General features: G+C 43.5%; 1 protein-coding gene across 1 annotated transcript; it reads right to left on the bottom strand.

Moving 5' to 3' along the window:
• Nucleotides 1-20,881: 20,881 nt before the first annotated feature.
• Nucleotides 20,882-23,092, bottom strand: LOC124798576 (recQ-mediated genome instability protein 2-like). Its single transcript, XM_047262038.1, has 2 exons — nt 22,645-23,092; nt 20,882-21,266 (listed from the first exon to the last, which is right to left on the bottom strand). Exons 1-2 carry the CDS (start codon nt 22,937-22,939, stop codon nt 21,085-21,087), a joined length of 477 nt encoding a protein of 158 aa, XP_047117994.1. The 5' UTR covers nt 22,940-23,092; the 3' UTR covers nt 20,882-21,084.
• Between the last annotated feature and the right edge of the window lie 2,581 nt (nt 23,093-25,673).

Genomic DNA, 25,673 nt, shown 5'->3' on the forward strand with positions numbered 1-25,673 from the left:
TGGCCAGGAATGCCCTTTTTACCATTACTAGTCTGTTTTTGATGCCCTCCTTGCTCCATCCATCATTGGTTTTTTTACTGCCTCTATTTCGTGACCATCAATCCTGATCTTAAGTTTCTCACTGTTCTCATTTCTACTACTTCTCACACAAATACCAAATTAGAAAAATTGAGGAGGATTGTAGGGAGCAGCTGTCGAAGAATGGTAGGATCAGTATCCTTCTTGGGCCACAAAACAGTTCCACCTGTATCATAGGACACGGTACAGACCACTGAGGGTTTCAAGCGTGAGCTCGAGAAACACAGACTAAAGGAGACTGTTGAAGGTCCTTCAACAGAGTACTGAATCGAATCCCAGCTGGTTTGGTTTGCTTTAAAAGAGGGGGGGAGGGACCAAATTGCTTGGTCATCAGTCCCTAGTTCCTGTTAAAATAATCATACAGGGAAAGAAGAAAACAAACGAGACATATGGCACAATACTGAAAGGAAGGAAATATTACTTTTAAGAATGACAGAAAGGCAACAAACACTACAAAGAACAAAAGAGGACAAGAAAACCACAGAGAGATTCAAGAAAGAGGTAGAAGAGATTAAAACAAGAAAGCAGATTACCATAAGTGACTGACTGTGAGAATACAAAGGAGAAGCCAGCCACTCTGAAACACATCAAAACCTCCACCCTAAAAGCACAAGGGTGGACGACACAGAGGGAAAAAGGACATGCACTAAAACTTAAATCAAATTATAAAACCCACCCTCACGAGTAAATCATAAAACTAAAGCTGCTATTGAGCTATTGTTGCCCAACAATTAAAAGTCCACCACAGAGCAGCTAAAAGTGGGCAGTCCTGGAAAAGGTGGACGACCGTCATTTGCGAGCCACAGCAACACTGAGGTGGGTCCTCGCAATGGAGGAGATAACCACGTGTTAGCCACGTATGGCCAATATGGAGCCAACAAAGGACAACTGATTCCTTGCGAGAAGGCTGTAGGGAAGACTTCCACACATTCGCAGTCTCCTTAATGACATGCAGTTTGTTGTGCATAGTGTTAAGCCACTCCATCTCCCAAAGCTGAAAAACCTTGCAATTTAAGACAGAACACAGGTCAGTTTCAGAGATGCCCATTTAGAGAAGCAGTTTCCGTGTAGCCTGTTTGGCCAGCCTGTCAGCAGCAAGTTCGTTGCCTGGGATTCCGACATGTTCTGGGGTCGACACAAACACCACTGAATGACTGGACCATTGCAGGGTAGAGATGGACTCCTGGATGGTCGCTACCAAAGGATGGCAAACGTAGCACTGATCGATAGCTTGTAAGCTGCTCAGGGAGTCGGAACAGAGAAGAAATGACTCACCAGAACAGGTACAGATGTACTGAAGTGCACAAGATATGGCCACAAGCTCTGAGGTGAATACACTGCAGCCAGCAGCAAGGAATGCTGTTCAATAAGGCCTCTGTGGACACAGGCGAAGCTAACATTACCATCAGCCATCGAGCCGTCCGTGTAAACAACTTCAGAGCCCTGGAACACGTCAAGAATCGAGAGGAAGTGACAGCAGAGAGCGGCGGAGTTAATGGAGTCCTTCGGGCCATGCAAAAGGTCGAGACGAAGCTTCAGCCGAGGTGTACGCCATGGAAGTGTACGTGAATGGACCTCAAGTCTGGTGGTAAGGGGAGGGACTCCAGTTCAGACAGAAGGGATCGCACGTGCACCACAATCATTAGCCCTGACCTGGGCTGCTGATGCAAGAGATGAACTGCCGCCGGTGGAGACAGTAATTCGGAAGCTCAGGAGAACTACGAATGTGTGCAACATAACTGGCGAGCAGTTGTACACATTGGATCTGCAATGGAGGGACTCGGGCCTCCACCAGGACACTGAGCATCGGACTCGTTCTAAAAGCTCCCGTCGCTAGGCGAACGCCACAGTGGTGCACTGGGTTGAGTAAATCCAATGCTGAGGGCGCTGCCAAACCATAAACCACACTCCCATAGTCAAGGCGGGATTGAACAGGGCTCTGTAGAGCCGCAGCAGTGTAGAGCGATCTGCACCCCAGTTGGTGATGCTCAGGCATTGAGGTGCTGTCTGCACTTCTGCTTAAGCTGACGAAGGTGAGGTAGCCAGGTAAACTGATATGTTTCTACTGCAGTGAGTGGATCGTCATTAACGTAAAGTTCTGGTTCCGGATGAACAGCACAATGCCGATAGAAGTACATGACACACGACTTTGTGGCTGAAAACTGGAAGCCGTGGGCTAGAACCCATGACTGCGTCTTGTGAATGGCTGTAAGCACTGCACAGCAACACCACCACTGGAGGAGCAGTACGAAATGTAGAAGTTATCTGCATACAGAGAAGGTGAGACCGACGGCCCTACAGCTGCTGCTAGACTGTTAATAGCCACTAAAAATAGAGAGACACTCAGTATGGAGCCCTGCGGAAAGCCTTTCTCCTGAATACAGGGGGGGGGGGGGGGGGGGGGGGACTATGGGAGGCACCAACTTCGACATGGAAAGTACAGAGCGACAGGAAGTTTTGGATAAAAATTAGGAGCAGGCCCCAGAGACCCCATTCATACAATGTGGCAAGGATATGATGTCGCCAGGCCATGTCGTATGCTTTACGTAAGTCAAAAAAGACAGCAACCAGGTGTTGGCTGTTCGGATGGCAGACTTGAGGGACACAAGATTATCAGTGGTAGAGCAACCCTGGCGGAAGCCACCCTGACGTAGAGCCAGTAGACCACATGACCCCAGGCCCAACCAAACTGCCGACACACCATATGTTCCAGAGGCTTACAAAGAACGTTGATGAGGCTGATAGCTATCCACATCAAGTGGGTTTTTACCAGGTTTGAGCACCGGAATGATGGTGTTCTCCCGCCATTGCGATGGAAAGACGCCATCGCACCAAATCTGGTTGAAGATGATGCGGAGATATCGCTTGTAGTCAGGCGAAAGATGTTTAATCATGTGACTGTGGATCCGATCCGGCCCAGGAGCTGTGTCGGGGCAATGTTCAAGGGCACTGAGGAGCCCCCACTCTGTAAATGGGGTGTTATAGGCTTCACTGTGGCGTGTAGTGAATGAGAGGACTTTCCTTTCTGTCTGCCGTTTGAGGGTGCGAAAGGCCGGGGGGTACTCCTCCAACGCAGAGGTTCGAGCATAGTGCTCAGCAATCGTGTTTGAGTCGTTAGAAAACATGCCACTGATGTTAACGCAACGGACACCTGTTGGGATCTGGTACCCAAAATTACATCTGATCTTCGCACAACTTGGGAAGGTAACGTATGGCACCCAATATTCGACACGTACCTCTACCAACACTCCTGCTTCTGTCGTTTTATAAGTTCCCGAACGCGGGCATGGAGCCGCTTAAATGCTATTAGGTGCTCTAGGGAAGGGTGCCACTTATGTCGCTGTAGAGCTCACCGACGCTCTTTAATGGCCTCAGCGACTTCTGGCGACCACCAAGGGACTGTCTTTCGCCAGGGCACACTAAAGAACGAGGGATCGCATTTTCCGCCACAGGAACGATCGTTGCAGGAACCTGCTCAACCACAACATCGCTGGTACCATGTGGAGGAGATTAAATGGTGATAGCAGAGGTAAGGCTTCTCGGTTTGCCTTGTTGAAAGCCCATCTGGGTAGGCTCCTGTGGGCAATACGCTGGGGGAGTGACACGAAGATAGGGAAGTGACCACTACCACACAGGTCGTCATAAGCTCTCCAGTGGACAGATCGGAGAAGTCCTGGGCTGCAGAGGGATAAATCAATGGCCGAGTAAGTGCCTTGAGCCACAATGAAATGTGTGGGGCTCAGAGTATTTAAGAGGCAGAGGTCAAACTGAGACAGTAAAGTTTCGACATCTCTGCCTCAGCCAGTAAGCATGGTGCCACCCCAAAGTGATTTATGAGTGTTAAAATCTCCCAAAAGTAGGAAAGGTTTAGGGAGTTCAGCAATCAGTGCAGCCAATGGGTTCAGGGCTACTGCGCTATCTGGAGGAAGATACACATTGCAGACAGTTATTTCCTGCATTGTCCTTATCCTGACAGCCACAGCTTCAAGAGGGGTTTGAAGGGGCACAGGTTCACCGCAAACTGAGTTCAGGACATAGACACAAACTCCACCTGACACACTATTATAGTCACTACTGTTCTTGTAATATCCCCTATAGACATGGAGGACAGGGGTCTGCATTACCGGGAACTAGGTTTCCTGGAGGACAATGCAGAAAGCAGGTGTGAAGCTTAGCAGTTGCCATAGGTAAGCCAGGTGGTGGAAAAAACCACAGCAATTCCACTGGAGGATGACATTAACGTGAGGCTGGGAAGGCATGAAGTATGCAAGGAGGCAGGTTATGCCTCAGGGTCACCTGTTTCCACTGACTGAGTATTTGTATCCATTTCTATGGTGGACGAGCCATCAATGAGATCCAGGTCCTCAGGGGATGCTAAGATCTCCACTTCATCCTTAGATGCAGAATTGGTAGGGAGTGGTGGTGTTGGGGCCACCAGAGGGTCCTGTTTCTTAGCAGACTACTACTTTTTTTGCTTGCCCCCTCACTTCTATTTAGGAGCTTGCTGAGAGGACTTCTCCAAAGTAGCTTCAGGCTCGGAGGAAGAACATGAAGCTCTTCGTCCAGCAGAGAAGGTCCCAAGAGACCCCTTCCACACGAGAGGAGCCGGAGGAGGCTGTTGGTTCTCCGGCACGGGGGAGGGGACCAATGTCCACTGCGTTTGGGGGGTGAGGGGTGGCTTGCTCCCGAAGTAGGTACTTTGGGAGCAACGGAAAGTGATTTGGCCCCTACCACCAAAGGATCAGATTTAGTCTGGCAGCCCGGAGGGCCCACTGTTCATGGCACAGAGTGAGGAACCACTGGCACTCGGGACGGTGATAGTGAAGTAGCTACAGCAAATGTCGACGTCAACCGAATGGGGTGTAATCTTTCAAATTTGTGGCTAGCCTCTGTGTAAGTTAATGGGTCCAGGGTCTTGTACTCCATGATTTTCTGCTCCTTTTGAAGTACAGGGCAGTCTGGTGAGCAGAGGCAGTGGTGCTCTCCACAATTGATTTAAGTGGGAGATGGCGCACATGGAGTATCTGGGTGCAGTGGACGTCCAGTCTTGACATGTGGTGCTGTATGTGCAGCAGGAAGATAGGTGCCCAAATTTCCAGCACTTAAAGCACCGCATAGGGGGAGGGACGTATGGTTTAACGTCACAGCGGTAAACCATCACCTTGACCTTTTCAGGCAAGGCCGAGATGAAGGCACTAGTAGCAAACATGTTGTCTTTGGGTCCCCTGTAAATGTGCCGGATGAAATGAACACCCCACCGTGCTAAATTGGCGCAGAGCTCGTCAACAGACTGCAAGAGGAGAGTGCAATGGGAAATAATCCCCTGGACCATGTTGAGGCTTTTATGGGGTGTGATGGAAACAGGAATATCACCCAGCTTGTCACAGGCGAGTAATGCTTGGGATTGGGCTGGGGATGCTATTTGAATAAAGACTGCATTGTTTCGCATCTTGGGCAGTGCTGTCACTTCTCCTAATTTATCCTTCAAGGTGTTCAACAAAAACTTGAGGCTTTGTAGGTAGACAGGAGACCCCATCAATTCTGCTGCAGACTAAAAACCAAAGTGAATATGGCTCTCTTCGTTCCGTAGCCCTACATTTCTCCCATGGTGTAGCGAGGGAGGGAAATGATTTAGGGTCATACCTGTTGGCATTGTACTCGATCTTGCCCTTCTTAGAGACTGCTGGCACCATACGGGCACCAGCAAGAGATTACTTAGTCTGCTTCATTGCGGGTCATCCACCCTGATGCCACTCAATCCGATCAGGGGCTCTCCCCACAGGCACCACCCAGCCACAGCAAAGGCCACCTGGCATGATGGCTGTTGCCGGGAGTCCTGATGCCCCAGGAAGACGGGCCTACGTGGGGAGTTTACAGCTCAGGCATCAGCAGTACGATCCCTGTGTTGTCAGGGGGCTACCACCAAATGAGTACACGACGGCCCCACCACAACAGACTGGCTACCATGCTTGAAACTGGGCACAGAGAGATCGAATATTGTCAAGGGGAGAAAGAGGACAAGAGACAACGGAAGAAGATGAAAACCCTGGAAAGTGTCCTTGCCCAAACAGTTGAATCTCAGATGGAGAAGCAAAGCCATGACAAGAGATTCAGGAAATCGAATCTATGGACACTATGGATGACTTGTGCACCATGTAAGGTGTCGTTCCCCATGTGGCCCGCACTTCCTTAGACTTTGGAAAGTGGCACGGCAAACCATATAATGGGACCTGAACTCATGGGGCCGAGAAGTGTGAGACTCCTTTTAGTCGCCTCTTACAACAGGCAATACCTTGGGCATATTCTAATCCCCAGACCTGCAGGGAAAGGGAGGGGTATCCCAGCTGGTCTATCCAGTTTTGAGTGATGCACGAACAGTCTGAACTGTTGATTGTAGAACTCATTTGAGTGACGTGGATGAGTACACAACTCACAGATTGTGACTGCGTAATTTGCCAGAAGCTGCTGTTGTCTAACCTGCAGTGGTGGGATACCAACTCCAGCCAGTATGCTGTTAACAGGGCTCTTACGGATGGCCACCGTTGTCAACCGAATGCCAGTGTGGAGTCCAGAAAGCTCAGTACGGATGTTGCTGCCAACCTATAGTCAACACACCCATAGTCCAAGCAAGATAAAATCAGTGTGTTGTAAAATCTCAGTACTATGTGGTCCGCACCCCACGAGGAGTTACTAAGAAAATGGACAGCATTTGGCTTGTTCACGCAAGATGCCTTGACCAGTGGACATATGGCAGCTAAGTTAGCTTGTTGTCAAACAAAATACCTAAGAATTGAAAGTTTCAACTTCAAGTAACTCGTCACCAAGATAAATTCCTGGGTGCACGTGCACAGAGTTGGCAAAAATGTACAACTTGTGATTTTGGAGGAGAAAACTGATAGCCATGATTCAGTGCCATCATGTACTCTCCAGACAACCCCCTGACATTGGTGCTCAGAGGTGCACAGTGATGCAGAGGCACAGAAGACAAAGATAATCCACATACAGTGATAGAGAGACTGTGGGGCCCACAGCATTTATAATACCATTGATGGCCATAGTGAACAATATTATGTTCAGAGCTGATCCCTGAGGAATTCCAGTTTCCTGTACATATTGGTTGCAAGGGTCAAACCTATCTGGACCCGTAAAAGTAAGAGAGATAGGAAATTCTGGAGAAAAATGGGTAAACTGCCCTGGAAACCCCATATGCCTTCTGTAGGTCAAAGAACATGGGAATCAGACGGTGATGTGTAAAAGCATTGCACACTACACATTCCAGATGAACAAGATGGTGTGTGGTGGAACGGAAAGTCAAAAAGCCACTTTGGAATCGTGATGTATGCCCTCCAGCTTCAAGGCAATAACAAAGATGGCAGTTAACCATTTGTTCAGATAACTTACACAGACCATTCATCAGACAGATTGGCTGGTAGTTGGTTAAAATATGTGGGTCCTTTCCCCATTTCAGAACAGGAATCGTGCCAACTTCCCACCAAATACAATTAAAATGCCCAAGGATATGTTCCTTGCTGTCAGCAGAAAGATGTTCGAGAATTTGGTTGCAGATTTTGTTGGGTCTTGGGGCCAAATCTTGACACACTGCCAAAGTGCTGTGAAGCTTCCATTCACTAAAAGGGACATTTAGTGAGAGAGTGAGAGAGAGAGAGAGAGAGAGAGAGAGAGAGAGAGAGAGAGCCATGTGTATGGAAGGGCAGCACTTTAAGACTTTTCAGGTCACGAAATGAGGATGATCGTTACTGCAAGCGGACACTTAAGCGAAGTGTGCCACAATACATTCAGCAAGTAACACGGTTTTAGTGCAGATTGTTACCATTGACAAGGGCATCAGGAACTATCATGGGTAGTGGGCAGCCGCAAATGCGGACCTGGGACAATTGAGTGTGGGATCGCATATATGATATGTATTGCTCCTAACACTCCTGCTACCTTTTCTTTATTAAAAACCACACTTTCACTCTGAGTCTCTCGAATGCAATTAATTATCCATAGAGCGACAGTGTTTGTGCCATTGAAGTGCCCTACGGTGTTCTCCGATAGCTGTGACTAAATCTTCAGACCACCATGGCACCAATGGTCATCTGTATGAGCCGGAGGATTAGGGTATTGTCCTGCTGTAGCAGCATGAATAATAATAGTATCAATAGTATACTGTACCATCGTGGTGATATCCGTCGCATGACTGGTGGCTGTAGAGGAGAAAGCTTTCCAGTCTGCTTTCTGAAGCAACCAACTTGGAGTATGTTCCAGATGTCTGTGGGGGGAGAGGGCGAGAACAATAGGAAAGTGGTTGCTGTCACTAAGATTGCCATGCACGCACCACTGAATCAGGAGCAAGATACTCAAGCTGCAAACTGCAACATCAATAGTTGGAAACATTCCATGTGTTGCACTTAATTGTGTTTCAGCTCCAGTGTCGAGAAGGCACATGTCCAATTGTGAAAGGAAGTGTTCTATTACTCGGCCTCTGTGAGACATAGTGTTACTGCCCCACAGAGGATTATGAGCATTATGAGAAGGTAGCTGTTCCACTAACTCTAACAGTTCATGATATTGGAAAAGTCTATCTGGGGGTAGATAAACATCAGAACAGACAAGTAGACACTAACGGCTGTGGCAGTGGCAAGAGGCACCAACTAACTGTAAGTATCAAAGTGTATGAGGTTGCAGACCTCATTAGAAGCTCTCTCTATGTTAATGTGATTCGTACAGTAGGGTTTGTAGTTTTTTTAGAGAAGGGAGGTGTGTTGCCGTAAACCATGTTTCCTGATGTGCTATGCCAATTACAGAATATGCAGTCGTTAAATGAAAAGCTTCGGTCAAATGGCGACAGCAGCTGTTACAGTTCCATTGAAGAAATGTCTGAGAAAGTGAAAAAATGAAAACGAGTGATCCATCATCTGTATGCATAGTCTTGACCTCTGCAGGGATAGTTAGTTTGTTTTGTTTTGTTTTAGAGTGCAAAAACAACTAGGGTCATATGCACCCACATCAGAACTGTAGATCTCTTAAGACAAAGAGGAGTTAAAAACGACTACAAGTTAATCCCAATCAACGGAAGAGAAGACAGCTAAAAACAGGGACATGGAGAAAGGTCTATAAAATATGCCATAGAGACACAGAGGTAATGAACTAAAAATCAAATGGCATTCGCCATATTGTTACAACAGATAAAAAGTAAAATGCACTTAATAGCCCGCGCGTCGTTCACTTAAACGGCCAATATCTCAGATGGCAAATGCAAATGTGAACGTAAATGGTTAAAAAAATGCTATCCGTCAGGAAATAGCAGACTATCAAAGGTGGACCTCAATGAGCACCACTTAACAAATGGCGATGGCTAAAAAGATAGTGGCCGATATGCAACCTAGCTAAAATGATGTCCTCACAGCGAGAGGGCTGACGGGAAGTCGTCTAAGCCGCTGGGAGAGGCTTAACCCTCCCGCTGCCACGCTTTTTCACAAGTCAATTTTACCAAGCGGGGTATTTGGACTACCCCAAAAGAGTTTTGTGTTTTATTGTAATATTTGTTCTCAGATTTCGTTATATCCATTGAATGGGTTTATTTAGTATTGAAAAGCAACATTTCAGGTTATCAGAAGTATTTAATCAGATCACAAAGCACAAAAAATTTTTATATCTTTCACTAAATTCAGTACTCAACGAACAGAAAATTAATAATCTGTGTACCTCAACAGTCATTGCAGTAAAATTACACAAGATTTTTTTCAACTTTTCAGTCAAGTACATTTTTGCACTGCATGCACTTCACAGTAACAGTTTCTTCTCTGTGTATATTACAAACAGGTTTCTTGCACATTGCACAACAGAATCTTGTTTTCCGATCTTCGTTTCTCTTGCAAGTTTGACATCGTTGTGGCGTTGGTAACTTGGAACACTGGGTCTGGATCACTGTTGTAGGAATTGCAATACCACAAGCTTTCAGTGCATCTTGTACATCTTTATGAAGATTGTTGATATTTTGGGCCCTTTCTTCCATGTTGCCTTTGCCGAGTCCAAATGCCAGTTCAGTCATGAAGAGTTTACGTTGGCTTCGGTTATTCTTCTGCCAGTCAGGAAATCTTTGAGTGTACAGAATATATGCAATCAGTGCTGCAATATCTATCATTTCCATGAAGATTCTTAAAGGCCACCAGCTTGTTCCTCTAACACAACTGTATTCTCTTGTCATTTTGTCCCCATTATCTACAGCACCTTTGGTTTTGTTGTAGTGCAGCATGATTTCGAGTTTGTGTTCACTTTCTTCATCACTCACTTGTCTCTCATTATGCTGAGTAGAGAGTAGTATTATTGCCTTTCCCTTCTTTGGAACATAGGAAACTAGGGTCAAGTCTTTCGTGAAACCAAACATTGAAGACTGAACTTCTCTTTCTGTTTAGCAGGAATTCCTTCGGAATCTTTTTCTTATTGGAAGGCAAGGAACCAATCAATGTCGTGTTTCATTTTAGTAGTTCAGCAGCCAATGGAAGAAAAAATTATCAGTTGTTACAACATGACTGTTATTCAGAAACGGTTCCATCAGATCCAAAACAAATCTCTGTCCTTGATTCACTTCCCCAAGTATTGTCCACCATTCCTGTGTAAACCTGGATTTGTAATAAGAAAAATGTCTTCACATCAGCACAAACCCAAATTTTAATGCTATACATGCCAGGCTTGCTCTTCATATAAACCCTAAAAGGGCAGTTTCCTTGGTACGCTGCTAATCGTTCATCAATAGTCACATATTCATAAGGATAGAAGTTCTTGCACAAATTAGACAAATTTATCAAACACTACTCTGATAGCTTGTAGCTTTTCCTTGGATTCTTCAAATCTCTGTGCTCATGTCTCTGTTGTCAAATCGCAAGAATTTCAGTGTAGACAAAAAACTGTTCCTTGACATGGAAGCAGAAAAGAATGGTTGCGAAAAGGCAACATTACCTCCCCACAGATCAGAAGCACTTGGGCGATGTCCACGAGTTCAACCAGCTTCTACTAGAATTGCTAACACAGCGTACACTTTAGTTGCATTTATAGCTCTCCATGTCGTTTTGTTCGAAGAATGAGTTACATTCCACAAAGAAATTACTTGTTTGGGTTCCCTGTTTGTTTCTTCTACAACGATGCTCACAATTTCTGGTGAGATAAATAATGAAAATGACTCTGTTGGTGTCTTGATTGTTTTTCCATCATTCACTGGGCCAGGTGTTATGTTCAAAATGTTGTGACATTTACGCCGCCCACCTTTTGGTGGTTCACTAGAAAATTGTAGTCCACTTCTAGAAACAAACAAATCTCCAGTGTCTTCTTCTTCTTCTTGTTCACGTGAATGTGTAGTGTCTTCTGATATTTCATCATCAGCTTCATCTGATGCTATGGTCTTTGTCAAGAGGTTCCACATATGCATTCAGTTCATTATCAATGTCCCACTCATTTTCATCGTCACTGACATCAGAATTGTATAGAATTTCCATGATCTCTTCCCTAGAAAGTCCTTTGGACATCCTTACTTGCAGATGAAATACTGACTCGTGTAATGTCAGCTCAACACTGAATGTAAAATTCAAGTCAACAATAGTAACCAGCAACAATAACAAACATTGGATCTATGGCAAAACTCAACAAAGAAGATGAATGACCGATGTATTTCCCAAAATCTTCTTTTTCTATAAATAAGAAAATAAGACGTTTCATACCAAGCGGGGTAGTCTCACAATCCCACCAATAAATGACTTTAATAACAACGATAAAGCCAAAAAATTAGACAGTCGTGGGTGCGAATTCAACGTCAATCATTTTAGTGCAAAGTCATGAAACCACAGGCATGTGGCCCTTCAGATAACATTATACGGAAAAAATCAACCTGGGGTATTCAGAATACCACGCTTGGTAATGCGAGGGTTAACAATCCAGAGTTTGTTCCCATGAAGGAAGGACCACTGGTAATGCCAAAGTGACACCACCTGTTGACAGATGGCAACATGAAGATCATCGGAGGGAATGTAAGAACTAGCAGGCGGAGGTACGAGGACTGCAGCCACGGCAGCAGCGTCAGCAGCCTAGTTTCCTTGACACCTTTCCCGGACCTGTTGCACTGAGGGATGGACTGTGTACAGCAAACAGAAGCTTTGAAGGGCACAGAGAGAGTCGGAGCAGATGACGCAACTGAAAAGCCTGTGTCACCGGATGTACTCCATGGCCTGATACAGGGTGCAGAGCTCTGCTTTAATGCTGAGCAGTGTTCCACAAGCCGAAACCAAAAAACATGTGCCAATGACAAAGGCACACCCAACACCATGGTACACCAGTGTACACACGGGTACTATCGTGAAATTCCATGCGAAGGTCATGAAACTGAAGGTGACAGAGCAAGACTGGAGTAGTGTTGTTAGGAAGCAAATAAAGGCCAAGGTGAACAGTTTATACCCACTGGGAAAGTTGCAGGTAGCATGAAATTAAGCTGCCAGAGCAAGAGAAGAAAGCAAATTCCGGGAGGTAACAGAAGAGGGGCGATCAAAGGTGTCATCGAAGAAGGAGGCATAGGATGGGTGGCCACGCATGGCACACAAATGGCATGCATATCTGCCGAGGAGACAGTCACAGTTGTAGAACAGCAGTAGTTCGGTAGCTTCTGCATAGAGACTCTCAACTGGGCTAGTGTACAAAGCGCCAGTGGCCAAACGGATACCACAATGCTGGATAGTACTGAGACGGCATAAGAGGGACAGACATGCTGATGCATAAACAAAGCACCCATAGTCTAGTTTTGAATGGACAAGGGACCAGCACAAATGGAGGAGGGGGGTTTGATTTGCTCCCCAAGAAGTATCACTGAGGACACACAGGACCACATACAGTGGGCTGTCAGGTAGAACATGTGGGAGTTTCCTATTGAACATGAGCCCTGGGAATTTCGTAGTTTCAATGAACAAAAGAGCAACAGGCCAAAGATGTAAAGATGGTGGAAGATACCAACTGTGCTGCCAGAAATTCATACAAACAGTTTTGTCAGTGGAAAAACAAAATCCAATGTCAATACTCCATGGGGAGAGACGATCGAGACAGCTGAAGATGCCGCTCAATGAGACATGTCCATGGAGAACTGAAATACGTTGCAAAATTGTCAATGAAAAGGAAGCTGGAGATGCTTGGTGGGAGACAGGCCATTATAGCACTAATGGCGATAGCAAAGAGGACAACGTTCAGGACCGTAAACTGAGGCACACCGTTTTCCTGGATAAAGGTGTCCGACAAGGCAGAACCTACACATATCTTGAAAACTACATCTTTTAAACATTCCTGAACGAAATGGGGCTTTCTCCAAGTTGAAAAACATGTCACAGTCTAAGATTTCCGCAGAAAACCATTCATGACATGGGTGGACAAATGACGACATGGCTAACTGCAGGACGGCGAACTCAAAATCCACACTGTGCAGTCTTTAGTAAATTGCAAGACTCGAGCCACCAACCAGGCATGGATCATACATTCCATCACCTTGCAAACACAACTGGTGTCAGGAATGGGGCAGTAGCTAGAAGGATGGTATTTGTCCTTATTGGGCTTATGTATGGGTATGACAGTGGCTTCATGCTAACATCTGAGAAACATGCCCTCTGCCCAGATGTGCTTGTACATATGAAGCAGAAAGTGCTTGCCTGCAAGAGAAAGGTGCTGCAACATCTGAATGTGAACATCGTCTGGCCTTGGGGTGGAGGAATTGGGATGAAGTGAAAGAATGATCAACTGCCTCAAAGTAAACGCAGCATTGTAGCTCTCACAATTCGGAGAAGAGAAGGGTATCGCCCGAGCCTCCTCCGCTCTTATCTGATGAAGCAAGGCAGGGTGACAGCGGGAGGAGCTTGAAATTTCTGCAAAAATGGCGGCCCCAGGTGTTGGAGACAGCAATAGGGTCCACAATGAAATCATCTACTACTATTAAGCTGGAAATTGGGGAATGGAGGGCCATCAGAGGTTGGTCCACATGACAGCAGAGGGAGTGGAACCGTTAAAAAATTATTGAATGAAATCCAGCTAGCTTTTTTGCTATCCTGAAGAATGCGAAAACACTGTGCATCCAACTGTTTATAATGAATGCAGTTCGCCATCATAAGACGACAGTTAAAAATGCAGAGAGCACATCTCCACATGCGGCTCACCTCAGTCCAGCAAGGGACTGGGACACAGTGTGGTAAAGAGAAAGTACAAGGAATGGAATGTTCTGTGGCGGTAAGTATAATGTTTGTAAGATTTTCTACCTGGTCATCACAACTGGGAAAATGTTTGTCGAAGGTTGCCATGGAGGAGTAAAGCCTCCAATTGGCCTTAGTAAGCTGCCATTTGAGTGTGCATGTAGGTGGGGTAGGAGTCAGCAAATGGATAGCACACGGGAGATGGTCGTTCGAGCATGTGTCAGAGAGAATGGACCACTCAAGACGATGGGCAAGCTGGGCACAGCAGGATAGGTCCCAACGGAAATAGGTGTGCGTGGAGTCTGAAAGGATGTGGGTGCTCCAGTGTTAAGGCAGAAGCGGTTAGGTTGATTGAGGTCGGTTTAGAGGGCACCTCTCTGACAGGTTCTGGGGGAACCTCATAGTGGATGGTGTGCATTAGTCACCAAACAGCAGAAAGGGGTGAGATGGCTGCCCAATAAGCTGAAGTTAGTCTGCCCTTGTGACACTGAGTGACAGAGGAATGTAAAAGGTACAAAGGGAAAAGGTCAAGTGAGGAAGGAACAGCAAACTGCAACAGGGAAAGATCAAGTGAGAAAAGACAAGGCGAACACCAGCGGCTCACAAGTGACATAATTTGAACACTCACTGCTACAGGGCAGGAGGGTTCTGCACCATGAGGTCTACAGAAGCGACACCATTCTCCTTCTGTCAGTCTGAGGATTCCAAGGCAGAAAAACAGTTGGTGGTGCACACTGGTGACACAGAGGTCGGCCAGACAAGGGCATCAGGTGGCGACACCATCGAAGAGGATCTACGAGTCGCCGAAGGAGAAGACCGTTTGCCTTTTGACTTTTTGGAGCCTTTCTGGTTGGCAGAGGAAGACTCTAATGTTGGTTGGCTGGAGTGACGTAAGAAGTCTTCCTAAGAGTATTCCTTCTGCCCTTTCCGGCCCGCTGGTTGTGCAGCTGGTGACTTAGCCCCATGAGGCAAAAGTTTGGTGGCATGTTGCACAGCTGGAGGAGATGGGGATGCTGGACGATTTTATAACTGCAGTGCTAAATTTGAGATCACATGTCTGTATGGCCATGTCCATCATGGAGCGTGATGTAGCAAGAATAGAACTGTAGGTGTCAGATGGTAGAACAAGGATTTCCAACCACCCAACAGCTTGCAAGTGACAGGGTAAGGCACTTTTTCCTTCATCTGGATCTCCTTGACAGCCTGCTAATCAAGATACACGGGTCAATCACGGGAGGAGGCAGCATGGTCATCATTACAGCATGGAGGAGGAGGCAATCGCCCTTGTGAGCACCCCTACCACAGGTTGCACATTTGGCTGGATGTCGACAGGACTCTCGAGTATGGTTGTAATGAAAACACCGGTAACGGCGCATCGGGTTCAGAACATATGGTCCGACTGAAAACTTCATAACCTGCTTTTATCTTTGATGGAAGAACCACTCTATCAAAAATGAGAAAGTGTGTGTGAGCACTAAGAAGGCATCTACTTTTTTCACCACCCGATGGACTGCAATGACACCCTGATCAGAGAGGTATGTTTGGATTTCTGTCTCAGTCAGACCATTGAACAGCCTTGTGTAAATAACACAAGAAGAATTTAACACTTTCAAAATCCAGAAGAGAGCAATGAGGATTATTACTGGGAGCAAACCCTGAGACTCCTGCAAACCCATCTTCAGAAAGTTGGAAATCCTTACACTGCCTTGCTTATACATTCTTGAGACTAAAATTTTTCAGAAACCACATAGTGCCAACCGACTCCAGAGACGTAAAAAATATGAAATACATAAACACAACAGGAAAAACTCAAATCTGCATATTTTACGTACAAACACTCAGCTGTGCAAAAAGGGAGATTTCCACATGGGCCTCCAACTGTTCAACAATCTTCCCGCTAGCATTAAGTCCATTGAAGACAACATAAAATTTAGCAAAGCCGTTAAGTCATATTTGTTGTGTCACTGTTTTTACCCTATAAATGAACACCTGTAACAGTAATCTTGCTATTTATGTTAAATTGAAAACATTGAGCAATGGAGTGAAGTAGACTTAACGAATCTTTGCAATATAATACATTAGGATACTATATGTTAACAATGTTAACTGATATTTTCTGACATCTGTAACACACTGTGTACCATCAGATCACATGGAATAAATAAATAAATAGATGGGTGTCGACAAGAACAGGATAGCCATGGAGGAGCTAAGTTGCAAGCAGTTGTTGTGCTTGAGAATCAGAAGTAGTCTTAAAAAGCAAAGTGCCATTGTGTAAAATAGAGCAGGATTTCACAAGCCCAGCAACTGCATCAACACCTGTATGCATAATAAACTGATTTACCATGGTGAAGGACTGACCGTCTTCTGTATGTGAAACCACAAGGAACTGTGTTGCAGCTGGGAGGGTCTTTGAATCTTTAGCCTCATTCCATTTAAGTTTCGTAGCCGTTGACTGTGAAGAACATTGGCTCAATGCAAGAAAATAATCCCCATGATTGCCAGCGTCTCCGATGGCGCGCTCCTTCCAACTGGGGGCCCCCTCCAGAAGGGAGTGTACTCGGCTTATGTGATTGTTCACACCTCAGAACACACCTGAACACTTGACAGAGTGACCAATCAGCAATTCGGAAAGGTAGCAGCTCAGGCAATCACCCCTCCCTGGGCCTGGCCTGTACCAGGGGTACGAGCAAACCCTACCCAGGGTTGAGAATTATGCATTACCCAGTCACCTGTAACACATCAGAAGTGTGGGCCAGCCTTCAGGAGCGCACAGGGAGGAAGAAGAAAAAGAGGAACCTCAAACACCGAAGCAGAGGAAGGATAGGAGAAGGTGAATCAAGAAAGAAAAAAGGAATGAAAAACAGTGGCGAACATTCTGATACTGAATACCAAAAATGCAGAATACCCAGACATGTTCCCCAAGGGAGGGGGAAAAGAACAGCAAGAGGATAGACATGCAGCATGGAAGAGAAAAGATGCTGCAAAGACTGGGGCCCTGTGGTTGCTAAAGGGTGGAGAGCCCCCTCTGGTGTTGCAGGGATGGGAACCAGAACATCCGAAGCCGCAGAAAGTAGTTTACATGAAGATTTCCCAATTTTATCTTCCAGGAGCAAAGAAGATCAAACTTTTTTTTCACTAGCAACCTGTGGCTGCTGGTCCTTGTCATAAGAGGGCGGGGGGGCAGCTTGACAGGTATCCTCATCCCTGATGATGCCACAGGATAGCTAGGCATCTCTGGCTGTAGGGGGGTTAGGGATCTGACATTCCCTGCCCCAATTTTACAGGCCAGGATGTGTCGCGTGAGACTCTGTCATAAGGTATGCACTGTCACACTAAAGCTGCAAAATTTGAGACTATATCAAGAAATCGGAAACTTGTTCTTTGCACCTTGGTAAGACACGCAGTCTAGTTTGGGAACAAACCAAGAACACAGCAAACTGCCCACTTCCAATTCTCCTTACCTGGCTCTCATCTTGAGGCACTGTCAAAGACGGAAATGCCATAGGATTGTAAACCTCTGCAGTTAAATCACTGTTCCTGACTTTTGAGACGGCCATGTTGGCATGACCACCGTAAAATTTGATTTGTTTCATTGGCGAGCATCCAACTGGAGGTCGCCATCCCACAAAGGCAAAGGCCACCTGCTACAGTAGCCACTGCCTGCAGTCCTAGTAATCCAAAGTGGATAGGTACCTACTCCTTGGCTGACATGGAGAAGTTAGAGCTCAGGCAAAGGCAGTGCGATTCCTGCATTGTCAGGGGGCTACCATCGAGAGAATACACAACAACCCCAGCATGACTGACTGTCTACCACACCGGATTTCAGGTGCAAAGGTAGACCCACTTGATTGTTAAGTGCAAAAGATAACAGTGCACAGTGGAGAGTTAAAGTGCCACAGTAAGGCACTCTTCTCCACATGGCCCACACTTCCGTAAAATTTGGAAAGTGGAAGTCAAACCCAAAGTGGGGACCAGAGTTTAAAAACCAAAAAAGGAGAGGGTAAAGCATTAAAAAAGTGAAAACCTATAGAAGCCCAAAATACCACAGTAAAAAGTGACCAAATAAAGGACTCCAATTAGTTGCCTGTTATGACAAGCAAAGAATGGGTGCAAGTCTATTCTAGTCTCCGACACTGCACAGGTAAAGACCAGTTTGGATACTGGCAAAAATTTAGGAACACACGAGGCAATACTGACGCTACGACATATGTTAGAAGATAGGTTAAGGAAAGACAAACCTAAGTTTATAGTATTTGTAGACTTAGAGAAAGCTTTTGACAAAGTTGACTGGAATATTCTCAAATTCTGAAGGTAGCAGGGGTAAAACTCGGAGTGAAAGGCTATGTACAACTTGTACAGAAACCACAAAGCAGTTATAAGAGTCGAGGGGCACGAAAGGGAAGCAGTGATTGAGAAGTGAGTGAGATAGGGTTTAGCCTATCCCCAATGCTAGTCAATCTGTACATTGAGCCAGAAGTAAAGGAAAACAAGGAAAATCTGGAGCAGTAATTAAAGTTCAGGAAGAAGAAACAAAAACTTCTGAGGTTTGCCAATAAGACTGCTATTTTGTCGGAGGCAGTACAGTACACGAGGTGGAAGAGCAGATGGAGGGAATGGGCAGTGTCTTGAGAGGATATAAAATGAACATTGGCAATAGCAATACAAGAATAGTGGAATGTAGTCAAATTAAATCAGGTGATGCTGAGGGAATTGGGTTAGGAAACAATACACTAAAAGTAGTGGATGAGTTTTGCTATTTGGGCAGCAAAATAACTGATGATGGCCAAATTACAGATCGAATAAAATGTAGACTGTCAATGGCAAGAAAAGTGTTTCTGAAGAAGAGCAATTTATTTACACTGAATATATATTTAAGTGTTAGCAACTTTTTTCTGCAGGTATTTGTGTGGACTGTGGCCATGTATGGAAGTGGAATGTGGACAATAAATAGTTTAGACAAAAAGAGAACAGAAGCTTTCAAAACGTGGTGCTACAGAAGGACACTGAAGAATGGATAGGTCGATCATGTTACTAATGAGGTGGTACTGAACATAATTGAGGCACTAAGAAATCTCTGGCACAACTTGATTAAAAGGAGGGATTGGCTCATAGGACACATTCTGAGACATCAAGGGATCACCAGTTCAGTAATGGAGGGTAAAAAAAGTAGATGGAGACCAAGAGATGAATCCAGTAAACAGATTCAGAAGGATGTAGTTTGCAGTAGTTATTTGGAGATGAAGAGACTCGCACAGGATAGAGCAGCGAGGAGAGCTGCATCAAACCAGCCTTTGGACTGAAGAGCACCCCCCACCACCACCCCCCCCCACCACCACCACCACCACCACCACCAACAACAACAACAACAACAACAACAACAACAACAACAACAACAACTTCCCTCAATTAGTTTTAAGGGCTCAGTCAGATGAAAGTCATGGAGTAGGTGGTGAGCGGAGAGGAATTAAAATTTGTGGAGGGAGACCAAGGCCTGAATACAGTAAGCAGGTACAAATACATTTAGGTTGCAGTAACTTCCTGATGCAGAGATGGGAGAGGCTTTCACAGAATAAACTAGCACAAAGAGCTACATAAAGCCAGCCTCCAGACTGAAGACCACAGTAACACTTTGCTCACTCATTAGATAATAATATATCAATGCAGCAATGCAAAGATGGTTTATTTTCATTGTACTTTTGAGAACTCTTGAGTTCTTGTGAAAAAATTTGGAACCCTAAACTTTATGAACTGGGCTACTAATATCATACAAATGAAATGGGACAATTTCGAAGACTTTTCTGGTCTCATACAGATATGATTTTATGTATATGGACTTAATAAACGACTGAAATTTGTACCAAGGCTGGGTATCAAACTCTGATCTCCTGCTTACAATGCAGGTGTGCTAGCCACTAAGCAACCTTGGCATAGCTTTTCACACAACTGCACAGATTACCCTGTCAGGTCTCCCCCCCCCCTCCCCCCCCCCCCCCAATCCAAATTCTCACCGTCGTTCCAGTCCCTTACACACCAACAGAATTGCTAACGCCCTCCATGATCGGGATTAGCACCTCAGCATCGAATGTGAGAGATCCAGCCTGAAATTTCTGGCCTTGATTCAAATTTTCACTCATCGCTTCAGTCTGTATACGCAAAATCATCTGTACGAGACGAGTAAAATCTCCAAAATTGTGTCATTTCATTTGTCACAAGTACCTGCACCAGGGTTTCATTGGATCCTCCATTTATGTTCGATGCAGTTGTGCAAACCCTTGTGCCAAGTTGGATTAGCGGATAGTGCAACTGCCTAGTAAGCAGGAGACCCGGGTTCGATTCCCAGCCTTGGAAGCTCGCTGCTTCAGTCTATATACATAAAATACTAACACCATAACTCACTAATTTGGCCAAGAATGGCCATTTCAGGTTACAGGACTAAATCCACGATAATGTAAAAGTATAAAGGATGAAAATTCAATTCAACAATGCACGTTACTAACATAACACCCTACATCTCTTCCAAATTTTGTTGTAATGCAATACCTTCAACTTACAAAGAATTTTTTTTCTCGTCGACCAACTTTATTTTAAAAAATATGCATTTTCAGCCTTTAATATTATTTCATCTTAACATCTTACAACACACACAAAAAGACATGAAGAAAATCATCAAAAGTAAATGAACAGTAAAAAATACCAAAAGTTAGTTATGTAAATCAACTATCTTGGTATAACAGACAAGAGAAAGTACAGATTATGGTCAGTTTGAGGAGCGTAACATTTCTTGCTACTTTTACTTATTTTTAACACTCATATCTGGTTTGGCTTTATTTGTAAGAAATAGTTTCAAATCCTCCACTTCCTCTGTCCACATACGAGAGTGTATCGATCCATCCAACTTTGTCAGCTTCAAAGCTTCTACTTCAGGCACATCCAGCTGCTTTTTAAGTGTGCCAATGATGGAACAATATATACCTGGAAGTAGTACAGATATTACATTTAAATATCTGATAAGCATTATTCTCATTTGGCTAATTGGGTTCTCAAATACCTATTAGATGTGAAAAATTTAAAATAAAAAATATAGAGATTCTTTTACTGCAAAAGCACAAATGTGAAGAGATACAAACACAACTTCCTGAGACTACAAACACTTTGTGATTTCATTATATTTTGGAAAAACTGTACCTTGAAGTTAGATGGCCTGATTATGTGAAAATGTGATTTTTCCTATCAAAACTTATGACCTGTTTCTTGTAATTAGAATTTTTTAAATATTGTTCCTGTGTAACTACTTCACCAGTTACAGATGTTCATCGCGGTAACCCCACTTCAGATTGCTGTAGGGGCCTACTATGTTTTGTTATTAGTTGCTCAAAGGGTGCCTGTCACTTTAAAATGATTGTTGATAACAAGTGCTAGTACAGAATAAAATATTACAGTTGCACAACTAACGTATTTTGGTTTACAAATAAATACTGCTACCAAAAAAATGCTTGCAATTATTTTACACACACATTTCTACAATAATATGTTGGGTCTGCCATCTGAAGACTGTCTGGTGTAATGATACAAGTTTTTAAATATGGACAAGTGTAAGATAATGAATGTAACAGAGAGTCAGATAATATCTGATTACAAGATTAGTGGTAAACATCTCGAGGCTGGCACTTAGCTAAAATATGTTGGGGCAAGTCTATGAACCATTGTGAACCGGGACAAGCAAGTCAAGTCTGTAATTAGGTAGTCAAACAACTGCAAAAATTCACCGTATTTGACAGGAAAATTACTGTTGCTTGTGCACTAGTAGAATGTGGGCTTACCAAGTAGACAGAAACAGCAGACTGCAAAAGTACTCATAAATGTATTGCTAGGATGTTAACAACTTAGTGCAGCAAATACAAACACTAACAGAGAACACAAGGAAAGTAAATGGTAACCTCTGCAGGAAAGGTTGCTTTGTTCTTAAAAACCATGTCGGGTACATTCAGAGAGGAAACCCAAGTGGTAATTAGGGCCTAGTCAATCTTCAGTGTATATGATGATGATGGGCAATGTGTTACTGTCAATTGGTGCAGACAATATAAAAATAATATCTCAATCACTTTCCTCTAACAAATGAGTGTTGCTTTTTCTTACACAATCTAAAGATAACACAGCATACAAAGAAATCGAAAAGAACAAACACAGGTTACCAAAAATCAACGTAACTAAAACGAGATGGTGGACGCCCCCCCCCCCCCCCTTCTACAAAATCATGCCTATGGTGACAAGACTGATATTACTGTAATCCGAGGTAACGAATACATCTACAGCCGTTCGCAATTTAATGTTTACCACTTCTGAACTATACCTTTTGTAATCCAATCATGGTTTCCAGGAGAGTTACGACATTTGCATATTTTTGCTACGCCTGACTCGTCTCTAATCACAATAGTGTCTTCATCTAAAACATCTTGAATTATGCCCTGTAGCCACAACATTTTGAATGTGAGCGTGGCTGTATGGTTACTATCAGCAGTGACTTTAAGTTGCCAATAATCGGCCACATTCCAAGTGCATGAACGTATATGCTTCACAAGTAGTTTGTAACACGGACTTGATAATGCGTCATTCATTCCACTTCTTAATCGGAACGTACATATCATATACCCATCAAAAAGTCCACACTCCGATTACAATTACTTTGCGAATGACACTGAAAAATGGTATTTGTGTTGTGTACAGTTGCCAGCTGATTCACGAACAAGGTACTAGACACCACCGAACACCGATAGCTTCGCGCGCACAAAAAATTAAAAAAAAAAAAAAAAAACAAACGAAACAAGTCGTTTGCTTACCGACAGTATCGCCAATGCTTATACATTAAATTACCCACTCAGAATCGTCAAATTACCCGCTTTTACCTCAAAATACCCTCCGTTTCAAACACAGTTGCGAAAATGCTAACATACAAGAAATGTGACTACAAACTGCATTAAAAAATAAACATTTTACTTATCTGATCCGAGTTTATTGTCACTGAGCACTACCATATACTACTGCTCATCGTTTCTCTCGTCGGTTCGAAGCAAACCAGTGATCACTGAAGGAAACACATCCGCCATCGCCTTCAAGTCCCGCTTTTGCAGCCATCAATGATACTATTGTTTCAATTTTCAGTGTGTTAATATGAGCAGTTTTCAAGTTTTTAAGAATACTATACATTCGTTTCACCGAGGCATTGCAAATGGTAAAACAGATGAGAAGGAAGATTACCTTTTGTAAATTTGGGATTTTCTTCCAATATACAGTAGCAGATTTAGATACATCAAACCCAAGTTTCTCAAGCTCCAGCACAGCCTGATTTTTCCATTCAGAATCCAGCTGCTGACAGTTGATTAATTTTTGAAGAACAGGCAACCTCTCTAGGACAGGGAGCAATTAACTGTGTAGGAATCGGCTACATTAGGTTCCACTATGGAAATTATTTCAAAAATAGGTTCTGAGAAATCAAATCGTCTTTTGACCTGTGATACAAGCTCTACACAGAAATTCAAGCAAATTTTGTAAAAACAATTTATGTCTTGCTGTACTTCGATGTTGGCTTCGATTCCATGAAATGTTCCCTGCACAGTGATACCCAAGTACATCGTAACTAATCCAACGAAGTGCCTTCAATTTGTGTGATCTAACAGCAAAACTGGAGTTGCCTTAATAACATCAAAATTAATAAAATTAAAACACAGATCTCTTAGCATTTTTTTTCTATTTCTGACTTCTGTTTGTGAAGGAGAGGGACTTCACTTTGAGAAAAGTAATTAAAATCTGGAAGTATGACTAAAACATATGACGTAACTACCGAATATGCCAAAGTAAATGCATTATCCATAATTGAAAGCATATGTTCTGTGGCTGAAGATGGATCTTCCATGACAACATTTCTCAGGTAAGCAGTAAGTGTATTAAACTGTTCCAATACCCCAGACACACATGATCTGACAGACAACCATCGAGCTGCACAAGGTCAGAGTTATTCACTGGATATTCACAATATCAGCTCTAAAATATTAAAACTTAGTAGTCATTATATAGCAGAGGTTCTCTGTCACATCATAAACTACTGCTTTGATGAAAGTTGTTTCCCTGAAAAATTGAAAGTAGCTAAAGTAATCCCAGTCCACAAAAAAGTGACAATAATTTGCCTAGCAATTATAGGCCAGTTTCTTTTGTCCCACTTTTATCCAAGGTCATTGAGAAACTAATGAGTATTCAAATAATCAGTTTTCTAAATTCTCATCAATTACTTTCAAATAGCCAGTTTGGGTTTAGGAAAAATCCATCAACATGTGATGCTGTTATGAGCTACATATGTAACTGTCTGGAAGCAAAAGAAGAAAAATTTATTGTAAGTACAAAGCTTTTTGATTTATCGAAAGCATTTGACACTGTGTGCCACAACACTCTGCTGCTGAAATTAAAAACTGTAGGTTTCTCAGTCTCTGCGGTTAAAATTATTCAGTCATACTTTTCTAATAGATCTCAAACTGTTTACTTCTATAAACAATATTCTAGTTTCTTACCCATTAACCATGGTGTTCCTTAAGGGTCAATCTTGGGCCGTCTCTTGTTCATATTATATATGAATGACCTACCTTGCAATGTAATAGATGATACTACAAACTGTTACTTCTATGCAGATGATATCAGTTTAAGTGTTACAGTGCCTACAAACAATAACACCTCACTCAAGGTAGATATACTTTCTGACTGGTGCAATGCCAATAGCCTGTCTATGAACATAAATAAAACACATGAATTAAACATTTCTTATAACAAAAGAATCACCTAAGAGACTGTTCCTGTAAAGTTTCTTGGCATTGTTTTGCAAAGTAATTTAGGCTGGCAGGCACATGTGAATTACTTAACACCAAGAATTTCTAAAGGAATATTTATGCTCAGAAAATTACAAGCTACAGTAGATGAGAAAATTTTGCTTTCAGTCTATTATAGTTATATTCACGCTCATTTGACGTATGGGACAATCTTGTGGGGAAATAATTGCTACTCAAAATGCTTATTTACAGCCCAGAACAGACTGATACGTAAAGTACCACCTAGAACTCACTGTAGAGAATCATTTATTAAACTTAGTATTATGACCTTACCATATATATGCATATTTCAATGTGTCTTATACATTAAAAAGAACTTGTCTAGCTTTTATCTGATGTACATAGTTATAACACACGGCACTGTATTGACGTAAGAAAAGACTACTGCTCATTTACCAAAACTCTAAACAGCTTCAAACACACATCTGTAAAGCTATTTAATAAACTACCAGCGTCAGTTAAGAGTCTGGAGCTGAAAAAATTTAAGATATTTGTAAGAACTTTATTA

This window comes from Schistocerca piceifrons, chromosome 5 (genome assembly GCF_021461385.2).
Source record: "Schistocerca piceifrons isolate TAMUIC-IGC-003096 chromosome 5, iqSchPice1.1, whole genome shotgun sequence".
Lineage (NCBI taxonomy): Eukaryota > Metazoa > Arthropoda > Insecta > Orthoptera > Acrididae > Schistocerca > Schistocerca piceifrons.